General features: G+C 36.7%; 1 protein-coding gene across 1 annotated transcript in view; it reads left to right on the top strand.

The window, feature by feature from the left end:
• TBC1D12 (TBC1 domain family member 12) overlaps nt 1–12,963 on the top strand; it is a gene marked incomplete at its 5' end in the record, with an annotated part of 43,945 nt that overhangs the window by 27,603 nt on the left and 3,379 nt on the right. Inside the window, 8 exons of the mRNA XM_080348156.1 lie at nt 1,969–2,084; nt 4,185–4,267; nt 5,880–5,997; nt 6,180–6,286; nt 6,895–6,975; nt 9,768–9,862; nt 10,583–10,654; nt 12,552–12,680. Coding sequence (XP_080204282.1) covers nt 1,969–2,084; nt 4,185–4,267; nt 5,880–5,997; nt 6,180–6,286; nt 6,895–6,975; nt 9,768–9,862; nt 10,583–10,654; nt 12,552–12,680 — 801 coding nt within the window. The remainder of the gene's footprint in view (nt 1–1,968; nt 2,085–4,184; nt 4,268–5,879; nt 5,998–6,179; nt 6,287–6,894; nt 6,976–9,767; nt 9,863–10,582; nt 10,655–12,551; nt 12,681–12,963) is intronic.

Genomic DNA, 12,963 nt, shown 5'->3' with positions numbered 1-12,963 from the left:
AGTCCAGATAACTTCTCAGGACCTGAAAATATGTATAGAGGCATATAATGTGTATGCCCTTAGTGTTGTGATGACACCTGATCTCTGACCTCTGAAGGTAAAAGGTTGGATCTGGTTAGTACTTGGATGGGCATACCAGTTGCTGTAGCCTCTGCCTAGCAAGAGTGCAATCTCCATCCTTGGTGATACTCAAAATTGTGCTGAACAAGGCCCTGTGCAACCTGCTGTATGACGTTGCTTCAAGCAGGGAGACTGGACTAGATGATCTCCAGAGGTCTCTTCTAACCTCAGAGATTTTCTATGATAACTTCCCCTTGAGACGAGATTAACATGGCATCATTGAGATTATACTTTTCAGATCCCTTAATGTGTTATGCCCTATGTGGAAGAACAGAAATTTTGTTAGAGATCATCAAAATGGGCAGGGTAAGGAGGCTGTGGAGCAGAAAGCTTTTAGCAACCTTAGTGTTGGGCGAACACTTTGTGCCTTCTCTAGAAATCTGAGGCTGCATTGTCATGTTTGAGAGGTCTTTTCCCATTTGACTTTGTGGACTTACTGTGTACTGAATTTTTAAGCTATATAATAACTTTAGAGTTGTCAACTCTGTTTCTGTGATGCTACTAATGAACACAGAATATGTAAAGCCCTCCGTTTCTCCCTGGGAGAACTAATGTGCACAAGAAGCTGTATATTAGGTGTGAGGGTCATTTGGGAACAGTTTCTAGAGAAGACTAGTTTGTTTGGGAAGATACATGATAATTCTTTTTATTTTTGGTGACTTATACGTAAGATATTGTGGTTAATCTGAGACTGAACTTACACAATTATTAAAGCAACAGATGTACAAGAACAAACTGCCTTTAGATTAACAAAAAAGCTTGGACAAGTTAGAGCTCACTTGGCTGTGCTTAAGAATAGAGCTGTGTGATCTGTGAAAGTACATTACTAAAATATCTTGAATTTTACTTTTCAGCTCTTAGTATTCTATGTTTGAAATTCAGCATGTGGAAGACTTGCAGGGAAACTAGTATTGGCCTTCATGCCTAAGGAGAGTGTGAACCCACAAGCTCACTTGGTTGGGAATAAGTGGAAAGTCTTCTCACAGATAACCTTAGAAGCTTTGCTGGCTTGTAAGAATGGGTTTCCTAGTAACTTGGCAGTAAATTTTTATTTACCAAGGCTAAAAGAGAGGGAACATGAGATTTGAAGTTTCACCTGGCTCTGTCTAGCCTTTTGCTGAAGATTGTCTCATATTTCTGTTTTGTTGAGTTGCTCTGTTGGAAAAGGAATGGGATTCTTTCTTTCTCAGAATCTTCTGTGTACTGGAGGCTCTAAATATTTTTTCCTAAGGAGACTGCGTGTTTTAACCTCTGAGAAAGAAATGATGTGAAACAGACTTTTAATTATAAATACTGTTACATTGTCACTGAGTATAGTGTAGGTAGGTCTGGATAATGTGAGTTTGATGGTCTTCCTAAAGGCTTCAGAAACCTGAGAGGCACCGGATCTTAAGGTGACTATTATAGAATTAAGGGGAAAGAAATGGAAAGAGACACGTGTTCTTGGTTAGTGGTTTTTGGTGTTTGTTGTGTGAGGTGTGTGGTGGTTTGTTTGTTTTGTGAACTTCAGATTACTTAAATATACTTGTGTACTAATTGGTTCAGGAAGATTATGTAGACTTCCTCATTGTAACTGATCACTGGATGCTCAGTAGTAATGTTGAACTAGAATAGATCAAAGATTAAGTTGACACAAAAAACTGCTTTCTCATTCATCTTTACTTAGCAGTCTTGGAAACCTGCAGTCTTGCTATAAACAATTACAACTTGTTAGCTCCTTGCTGTCTTAAATTATTGAATATTATATATTTTAACATTATTTCATAAGTTAAACAAGTAATATTATACTTAGTAACTAGAAGTGAGGTTGAAATCTGAGGTTGAATTTTTATCAATAATGTTATTTAGGAATATGAAGCACGGACAGGAAGAATGTATAAACCTCCACCCCCAACAGCAAGACGTAAAAATATTGAATTTGAACCACTCTCGACTACTGCTTTGATTCTGGAGGATCGACCAGCGTAAGTACAAATCTCTTGTGGAACTGATGATGACTGAATTTGTTATATATGCTTTTGATGAGCTAAGCTTCTCAAGTCTTACCTGAAAGTATCATTGTATTATTCCATCCCAGATAATAGACTAACAAAAACCTCCAGGAGGTCTATAGTCTATATAAGGAATTATTTCTCACTGTAATGGGGCCACCATTCTGTTACCTACTGTATATCACAGCTGCCTGTGACAGTGCTGTGGGCATCCTCAATCAGGAAAGTTTGCAAAGATTTTTATGGATTTCTTCACTGCCCTCTCAATGTGCACTCCTCCTCCTTCCCCCATCCTGGAAACTTAATTTCCTAGACCAGGTGGGAAGGCAGTGGCAGTTGTCACTTCAGTAAACCGGGACTTGCCTCACCAGAAGAGTGTTTTTAAAAAAGGAAAAAAAGTATTAGGTAGGTAGCTGCAGGAGTGGGAACTGTCTTTGAAACACAAGAAATACCTTCCTGTCACTAGTGCTGAATGCTCATTTTGTGTCTGGCAACTACAGTTGAAGTCTTTGTTGGCAGCAAGATGATCGTGTTCACTGAAACTGTTCCTTGCCCCTGTTTCAGTTGTTTTTGTGGCTCCTTAAAACTACAGCTGAAGGCAAGGCAACAGCAGAAGATGCAACAAAAACTGCATTAAGTACAGATAAGAATAGTAATGAAAAATGGGTAATAAATTGGTCGGTATTTTTAGCTGTACAGTCTTAGCAACTTGAAGGAATGAGGAGGACCTGCTGACTAGGAATGCGTGCTGTGCTGTGAGGAAAGCAAAGGGAGCAAAGCTTTCATATTTTACCGTGAGAAAGCTTGTGATGGCACTGTTAAATGTTTGCTATAAGCAGTTTGAATTGGGAAATCTAAAATAGAACATGTAGTGTTTCCTTTGATACTCTCTGTAGTGGTATATAAGCTCATTCCATGCTGAGATGGAAATATATCAAATGAAGGTATGGATTGCTATTATTATTTTTGAAAAAATACATTATTTCTTTTACTATCGGGTGGATAGTCAGATATGCAGTAACTGGTTTGCTGATGCTTTTCTGTACTTTCAAAATATCACAATTTACAAACTAACATAAATGTATTTTTACAAATGACACTTCTGCTCATTTCAAATTGGAGTGCCAGTGCAATGTATTGCCACAGTCTCATCCTTTGAAAATATATACTGTTCTCTCTTCCATTCAAAGTATTAATACAGTTTTGGTTTTTTGTTCTTTTGGGGTTTTTTTTGGTGTGTGTTGTTTTGTTTTGTTGTGGTGGGTTTTTTTTTTGTTGTGTTTTTTTTTTTCCTGCTTGTGCAAGAGGAGATGGAAAGCTGGTTGGTTGGTTTGTTTGTTTGTTTTTCATATTAAAATGACAAAACTGTTGTCTGTTTATTTTGAACCAAAGTAGACTAGGGATGAGGTAAGAGACTGAGACCAAACGTTGTGTTTAGATTTGCTTTGGAATTAGTCTGCTTGGTCAAAAGGAAGTGTCTGTTTGACAATTAGGGGATCATTATGCAGCCAAAAACCAAACACATTTTAAGCTGGTGAACTTGTAGTTCTCCAGTAAGATTCTTTAGCTTTAGCTTTGACATAAATGGGGATCTATCCTTTCTTCCTGTAGCAAACCTGTCTTCTCTTAGGAAGGCTTTAAAGGGCTAACTGTAATGAATAAAAACCTTTACCTTTCATTAAAAATACATAATCATAGATTTCAGATGAACAAATGGATTATCAGTATGCAGGTATATTTAATGATTAAAATTTGCCTGTGCAGAAATGCATTGGAATAAATATCTGGATAGAAGATCAGTATTTCCATTTTGTTACTTCATGCAAACTTCATTTGAACATCGTTCCAGCTTTTCAACCAGTCTAATAACCCTGCTTTGAAAGCTGTAGATGAACTGAAACAGAAGTAGTAAACATCTGGTAGGTTTGAATGAGTCAGTCTTCTACTGCTGTTACTGAAACACTGGTAGTGTGACAAGCCCAGAGTTCACCTTAGAAGCCAAATTAAAGCCTGTTTTGAAGTGGTTCAGAATGTCATTTGTATGTATTGAATTCAGGAACAACTTGTTTTCAGAAATCTTCCTGCCAAATCAGTGGAGGAGGCTTTACGTCACCGACAAGAATATGATGAGATGGTGGCAGAGGCAAAAAAAAGAGGTATGTTAACTGTAGAGCAAAAATAAAGTAATTCCTGGCTTCTAGGCTAGTAGGTACAGTCAACAACAACCTTATTTAATATCTAGGTTATTTTCTAGTACACGTGTGCACACAGTAACAGAACTCAATTATCAAATTGTTTTCTTATTCCACCAGAGGGAACACAACTAGGTTCAGAAGTCAGTTTAACCTTTTCTTTAATTTTTAAGTAGAAACTTGACGATGTTTTTTTAAATACTTGTATAATGTGATCAGCTAGAAACTTTCTGTGCACTTGGACTCTTTTTCAAGCTATGTTGCTGCAGTTGCCACTGAGAGCCCAAGTATAATAAAGCTGACTACCTAAAGATCTGGGTGGGTTTTTTTTCAGGAATTTGAGATAAATTCCAGTGTGAAGACAGATTAAAACTTTGTTTTGTTTCCAACTAGCCGTACTTGTGTGAACCATTTTACTCCTGATAGATCTCCTTTATTTTTTTTTTTTTAATTAAACATACCTATAGCATCTGGTACCGTGTAGGTCTTTGAACAGTTTGTTGAAGGGACTTCCGTATTCTTGTGCCTAGTATCCAGGGCATAAGCTATTTTAAGAATCCGTGCTGCATGTTGTACTTGGGCTGTTGTCAGAGTTACAAGCTTCTGTATTGATTGAGCCTCTATGGATCTGTGGTAAATCACTCTGAAAGATGCAATAAGAATTTCAGGCATTTGACAACTTGCTTCACTCTTGTGTTGTGCATCTTACAAGGTGTGATCTGTGGCCCGTGGTCTCTTAACTGCACCTTTGGAGGGTCAGCCATGTGTGGTGTGTTAGTATGTGTGCCTTAGTATTTATTAACTATTGCTACACAAAAAGCTTCAGTAAAAACTTAATGAAGCTGGTCAGCTGTATGAGTTTACCAGGAATGGCATGTTTACTCTATTGATGTGTCTAATGCATCCATAAATAGAAAATGCCTTGCAATTTCACAGTGGTTCTTAGTGATGTCAAGATAGCACTGCTCCGTCTTTCTTTTAGCCTTTTTAATAAGAGGAATCTGTAAATGATCCTCTTCTAACAGAAGGCAGAATACTTTTCTCCTGTTCAGCATTGAGGCTTTGTCTCAGATACTCAGGTCCTCTTTCCAGAAAAGAAAACATATAATCCTTTTAGGTGGAAAATTCATTAAAATTTTAATAATTTTTAAAATGGGTGTAGAATTGCACTTCTATATAATAATTTGATCTATAAGAATTCCTGATTAGTCTAATAAGTAAGGTTTTGGTAGAACATGCTGTGAAATTCATTGCAGGAAAAACATTGCTAATGATGTGCTTGCTTTTTAGTCATTCTGTGTACTGCAGAAAAGAGTGCCAAGAGTTTTCTAGCCAGATTTTTGCTTGTTGAAGTTGTCGTGTATTTGAATAACTTAAAGATAGCCTAAATTTAAAAAAAAAATCCTGTGAAATACACCTACACTCAACAGAAAATAGTACCTGCTGGTTCCTGCACAACTGTAATTTACCCTTGATATCTTTCAGGCATCATCTAAATAATTAGATAATAGCTGAAATATTTACCCAATACTTTATATACACTAATATAGAATTATTAACATGTTATGCTTAACAGAAATTAAAGAAGCACATAAAAGGAAAAAAATAATGAGAGAGCGTTTCAAGCAAGAAGATAATATCGCTAGTGCTATGGTGATCTGGGTCAATGAAATACTACCTAACTGGGAAGGCATGTAAGTAAAATTCTGTTGTGTAAATGAGGCAAGGCTGGTGTGTTTCTCCTTTGGAAACAGAGGAACCACATACCCTATTTTCCTTTTCCTTTCTTTTTTGTCAAGAAGTCAGTTTTTGTTGCCGTGATATAGTGAGAGGTCATTACAGAGCAATATGAAATGTGCTTTTTTTCCTATTTCAGGCGTGCTACCCGAAGAGTTAGAGAGCTGTGGTGGCAGGGATTACCCCCAAGTGTACGTGGCAAGGTTTGGAGTCTGGCTGTGGGAAACGAATTAAATATCACTCCTGGTATGCATGAACAGATCTCATCTTAATGCAAAATTAACTTGGCTATTTTAAAAGAAAAACTTAAACCTTTGTTAAAAACATATAAATGAGAGTATACTGGCTTTTTTTTTATTTTTTAAACCATTGGACATTATATCCTCGTAGATTATGGAAACTATCCAAACCTGCTTACAAAAACATTTCAGTCTCATAACAGTTAAGGTGACGCTCCCCCCAAAAAATATTTTTTATATTTAATATTGAGAATTTGTAGCTTTGTTTTCTTAAGGAGATGGAAAGGGGAATTGCTTTATTTCATAACTAATTATGTTGATGAACTTGAAGTGTTCCAACCTATTCACAAAAATAAACATCTGAATTATTTAAGACATGATTTCCCTCTTGTAATTTGCCTGTTCACTATAGAAGAAAGCAAAATACAGTGCACACTGTAAAACTGGACATAGTGGCACTCCAGTGGTTAGGGGTGACCACCTAATAGATTCTCCTCCCGCCCTCCATGGTTCAGATGAAACCAAGCAATAAAATCAAAGCCAAGAATACTTTGTGTGCTTTTGTTTTGGATGGGTGCTTTTCTTATCTGTTCCTTTGGTTTTGTTTTCTTGCAGAACTTTATGAAATCTTCTTGTCAAGAGCTAAGGAACGATGGAAAAGCTTCAGTGAGACAAGTTCTGAGAATGACATAGAAGGTGAGATCTCCTGAATGCTTGACAGCCTCCTATTCACTGTTACAAACCCAGAAAGTCTCACAAGTTCAGCTGCAATTGCAGCATTAGGAATACTGGTTAAAAGAGCTCTGGGGCATTCCCTACTTAAATGTTTGTTTTCTTATAACAAGTCAGTGAGTGAGTAGCTTAACAGTATTTACTATATCAATGAAAGATGCCTTGAAATATTGCATGTGCTAGATCACTTTCAGATGAATGTGTTTTCCTCTGAATTCCTGAAATGCCAGGACTAAACTCTTCTGAAAATTTTAGATCAAATACAAAAGAAGAAATGGAAAATTAAATTACAGTGTGTGTTATTGTTTAACTCTGCTTAGATAATTCTTACGTTGATATCAGTTCCACACTTTTGGAAAAGAAAAATAATATTCTCTGGTTTTTGATTGTGGAACTGAAAGGTGAAGAACATATAACATAGTACACATTTTGGATCCCACGTGGGTTTCCCTGGAGGAAAGGCTATCTGAGCAACCATGATCAATTAAGTGGGGATGTTATCACACTTGTATGTGTAACGGTGGTTTATCACTGGCATATTGCTGTCTCCTGTGGCTATTCTCTCTGTTAAAAATAACATCAATGATGTTTTTAATGGTACAGAAGTCCTTGTTATAAACATTAACTCCTTGTGCTTATTAACAGTTAATTTTTAAAATGCTGTCTTATATTATACTGTCAGCACCAGCTGCTATATATATATTTTTTTGGGTTTTTTCTTGAGCTCGTCTATTTTTGGGAAAGAAAACGTCATTGTAATGCAAACCATGCTTTTTTGTTTGCACTTGCCGTAGCCTGTCCTGATTAGTTTGCCACTTCAACTGTAAATTATTCAGGTCTTCTTTAGGCAACTTCTGTGACTCATCTGAAACTTGTATTAAAAAAACTGTGTGTGTATGAGACTGTAAATATGCTTATCCTTGGAAAACACATTTGCAGTCCCCCTTGGTTTGTGGGGTGGTGGATTGTTTTTTCTGTTGTTGTGGCTGTGTGGGCTGAGCGTGGGGGAAGGCTTAGGTAATCTGTTTATTTTGGAAAGGTAGTAGTTCTGGATGGGAATGAAAAGGGGAAGGGTTCAATTTGATTATATCAGATGTTCTGGGAAATGTAGTAATAAGGGAAAACTTAGAGTAATAGGATTTTCATCTCTGGTTGAAAAGCAACCCAGCTCACTGTGCTTTTTACTGATCTTTGGTAGCAAAATCTGGAAGATCAATTATTTCAGCCTCATTTAACATATTTGAGTCATTCTGAAGGTTTTTCCTGTTCAAATATCTTTAACACACTCTTTTGGCAGATGAAGATTAAAGCATGAAAAATACGTTTTTGTGTCTTGAAGACAAGACATTCAGCAAAAGATGTGTTATCTGTCAGTTCTGTTCAGAAGACCCCAGCAACTTCTCTTTTGGAGTTGAACTGAATTTCTTGCATAAATCCAGAGTTTCTTATGCTCTGTACTGTAGATTATAATCTTCCTTGTGAATATACTAAATGGATACTATCCCAAATTAACCAATATAATACCTGTTCCTTTTGAGAGAGAAAGAAGGGAAGCAGCAGTTCTTGAACGTTTCATTTTAGATTATGCTCCTTCTCTATAATAATAATCACCTTCTTTCTCCCAAATTCCCCTAACACAACCTGCAACAGTCCCACTCACTCCTGAATGTAACTATCTTAGTTTTAGGAGGACTGGACAAAAATGCTGCTTTCCAGGTTTTAGCAGAGCAGGTTCTGTTTAGCCTGTTCATCAGACTCTGCAATCTTCCACTTCCCAGGTGGCTCTTGACTGGTTTAAGCCCTCTGAAAGAGCCAAGTGCCATCTGTATTTTTCTCCTTGCTGTCACTAGCATTTGCATCATATCCCTATGTAGAGGACAGGGTAGAGATAACTCAAGGGACAGCTGAATTTCAGTGAATGTTGCCTTTTTTCCTTGCATTTGAGGAATTCCACTCCTTCTAAGGATGCAACAAAAGTCTGGGTCTAATGAGAGCTCAGAAGTAATGTAATGTAATGATCAGATCATAACTGTGTGGTCAATTCTGGAAACTTCAGTAAAGTTGCTCTGTATAGTTTAGTGACCTTCAGTAAAAGTGGGACGTGAGAAAAGCATGACTTCAAAAGTCATCTGCTTGACTTTGCAGATGAAGAAGTGCTAGCTTCTTGTGATAATTATGTAATTAATCCTTTTATTTTTTCTAGAATACAGAGTATATTTCAATGCTGCTGGTTGAAATAAGCCACCAAATGAGCTGATTAGGAATGAAAAATTTGAGAATTGAGATGTCACTGGCTCACATTTAGATCAAGAGCAGTGCTCTCTGTGCCCTTGCACAGACTCAGTAACTGAAGTCACAGTAGAAGATACGAAAGAAAACAGGGGTTTGAGGACTGAGCTGGGCAAAGTTCAAATTCGAGAGAATGCAGGGTCAGTCTGGGCCTGGACAGAGTGTGATACAGAAGGAAAAGGTAACTTGTTATTTTAAAGTCTGAATGGTATAAAGGTGACTTGCAAAACAATGAGTAGACAGGTAGTAGTTGCTGATCGTTTCCCTCACTTTCTGGAGCTGATGGCCTACACCAGGTATCAATGGGCAGCTTCAGCTCTTGACGTACAGCACTGTAGAAATGCATTCCAAGAGTTTGAACTAGGTAACTTCTCCTTAGATCCTAAAAGTCTTTATGTGCCTATGGCAGTTTTGTTCTGAAGTCTGTAAAATTTATCAGTTTTAATAAGTGTTGGTTTTGCTTGCAGATGTGGGTGCATCTGTTGCTGATCGTGAGGCCAGTCTGGAGCTAATTAAGTTGGATATATCACGCACATTTCCATCCCTGTATATTTTCCAGAAGGTGAGATTTCTGTAACTTAAGTTATGACAACTGTAAACTTCTGAATAGTTAAACAAGAAAAGAAACCTAGCTGGCTAAATATTGGAATAGTTTTTAGAAACTATTTGTATAAAACAACAAAAGTAGAATTAGTTCTCTTCTACACACAACAGCAAGTAGTAATTTTTTTTTTTTGTGTGAGAATAAAGTAGGGACGCTTTGAATTATAACTCTCGTTCTCTTGGAAAAAATGCGTGTGGTTCTTATTAATATTCGTGAAATTACATGCAAAATTAGAATATTCTCACTGCTTCTACTGAAATCTTGTTTTAGTACACATTTTCAGGCTTTTTGATTTTTATATAGATGGACTATATGCATACACGTGTGTATCAAATAGCATTCACTCTTGTAATACAGTAACTTGTGTTATTAAGAATTAAACCATCTACTGTTTCTGAAAAGGAAAAACCAACCCTGGATGTGTATCAGATATCCTCATTTTCCATTAAGTACTGATTTCTGATGAATTATTTCATAGGATTATTGGTCAGTTACTTTTCCTTTAACATCTCAAAACCATACATGGTAATGCGTAGAGTAAAACCTAGTACTATTCTAGATGTGAACAAAGCAAGAATTTACTGGCTGACTTGTATTTTAAAGCAGTGGCTTGTTGCCTTCCTATATTTATAAGGTGATTTTGAAAAAAACTCTATCTACTCCCTCTCCTTGTATTAGGGTGGTCCTTATCATGATCTCCTGCATAGCGTTTTAGGAGCATATACATGTTACAGACCAGATGTGGGATATGTAAGTATTTACTATAAAATGTTTATAACATGTAAATAAATGTAGGATGTCATGTATTAGAATGTATTAAATAAGTAGGTTATCTAAACTTTACTCTACTGGCACTTAAAAAAGTCAATTTTGGCATTGATTCATTTCATAGCAGTTACAGTGATGGTAATTCTTAGAGACAATGAAATAGCTGAAAATGTAACTGAATGTCAAGGGTGAGTATATTATCTGGCTTGCATGGAAAATTTTAAATGGGTGTGTTCACAAGGCATTGTAGTTTTGACAGACCCACAGTACATACAGGAAAACCCAAAATGCTAGCAGACTTACAGTGAGACCTCGGCCTCTTCTGTCCTAGTGTTGCTCCTACTGCTGCCATTTCCACACGCTCTCTGTTTCACTACCACATGTCCTGAACTCCAGAAAATCCTTATTGGTGTTGTCAAAAGTTAATCGCCTCAGCTGAGTACAGTGAAAATAAGATTGTTTGCATCAAACATTACTGTGTGTAAAAAAACCCCACAAACAAAAGCCACAAACACAAAACCACCAATGAAACCCACCCATATGAAATTGGCAAGAATCCCACAAACCAGCCAACTAAACCTAACATTGAATGGTGTCAGCTTACAGAAGCAGTTAATAACAAACAGATGCGTTTTTCCTTTTTCTTTCTAGCAGTAGCTAGGAACACCTTTCACAAGCTCTCATTGATTCTCAGCTAAAAAGAACCTGAAGACTTTTAAGTCTGATCCAAGTAACAAAACATTACTTTACATAGGGTGTGTTTTCCTCTAAATCAGATATACTTGGGACTCTGCATCAATATCTAGTTGGTTTTTCATGTTCAAATGTTTTTCAGCCCTGAATACTGTCATCTGTGACCTCATTTTCAGAGACCCTCCCGTACTCTTTAAGTGAGATTATAAACTTGGCAGTTCTCAGGGTGGAGTTTTAAAAGGAAAATGAGTAATTTTTCATGGATAGGTCTTCTCTTTTTCATGAGGAACACAACTAGCCTGGATATTGCTGATTATAGGGTGTTTTTTTTTTTCTTTTAACGTTAATATGGCGGTAAATTTAATGTTATTTCCACACCCATCTGTTGCACAAAAATGCAAAGCTGTGGAACTTTTTTCCCTAGTTGGGTAAAATACTAAGTGGATTTTTTTTAATGCATAAATGCCTAGAAACAGCAGAAGTTGCATTTGAAACATCGTTGCAGTCGAAATGGGTAAAATTATTTTTATAATATATAAGTATTTGTTATTTCTTGCAATAATGAGTATTCAGTTCATCAGTTAACAACTACGAGAATAATGCTCTTCACTTTTACTGCAGGCTAAAGTGTTTTTGAGAGAGTAATAGTGGAAAAATGTAAACTTGCATTGTAGCTAACCACTTAAAAGTGCTTTTATGTATATGAACAAACACTATTTGGCAAGTGGAAAGCTATATATTGACTGTTCTGAAACAGAACTTTGTCTCAATTCCAACATATCTGTCTGGGTCTAAACTGTCCCATATGTGAGGTTTTTCTCCATGTCTGCTTTTCCCATAGCTTAACAATGAACTTAAGGCAAAATTTTGTCTCTTATGAGCTTTGTGTACATCCTGTGTGGTTTTTAATTTCTTCCATTCCAAGTCCCAATGACTTGTGATCGTGAGACCTCCCAGAACTTCCATCAGTCACCCATAACTGCCATCTGAAGAAACACACTATGTCTTGCTGAAATAGAATTGTCTGCATGCATAAAAATTATTTATCCGTATTGTTTCTGTTCATCAGGAAGTGTTATGCAATGGTTTTTTATGTATTGCAGACTGTAAATATTTGCATTTCCAAAGATATAAGATGTACTGAACCTACTCACCTAGATTTACCCAATGCTTTTCCCCCTTGAAGGTACAAGGGATGTCCTTCATTGCTGCTGTGCTCATTCTCAATCTGGAAGAGGCAGATGCTTTCATTGCCTTTGCTAACCTTCTAAACAAGCCATGCCAGCTGGCCTTTTTCCGTGTGGATCACAGCATGGTATGCACAGTTTTCTGGTTTTGAACCATAACATTCTTTTGACTTGAAGCATAGTTGATTTATTGGTGACTTCCTTTTGTTCTGTTGGATAATGGAGAACTTTTACCTCTAGTTACAAAACTGAAAATACCAGATACTAATCCATAGAACACATCCTACTGTGTAATACTCGTACTTATCCTAAGAAGTCACATTGTGCTATGTTGACATACTTAGTTTTTGGTAGTGTTTGTGTTATTTTACAACTAAACATTCTTTTGATGATTGCTTATGAGGTGCTTTA

Source organism: Nesoenas mayeri, assembly GCF_963082525.1.
Source record: "Nesoenas mayeri genome assembly, chromosome: 7".
Classification (NCBI taxonomy): Eukaryota; Metazoa; Chordata; class Aves; order Columbiformes; family Columbidae; genus Nesoenas; species Nesoenas mayeri.
Note: the sequence above shows the minus strand (reverse complement) of the source record. Positions and strands in the feature narration are given on the sequence as shown.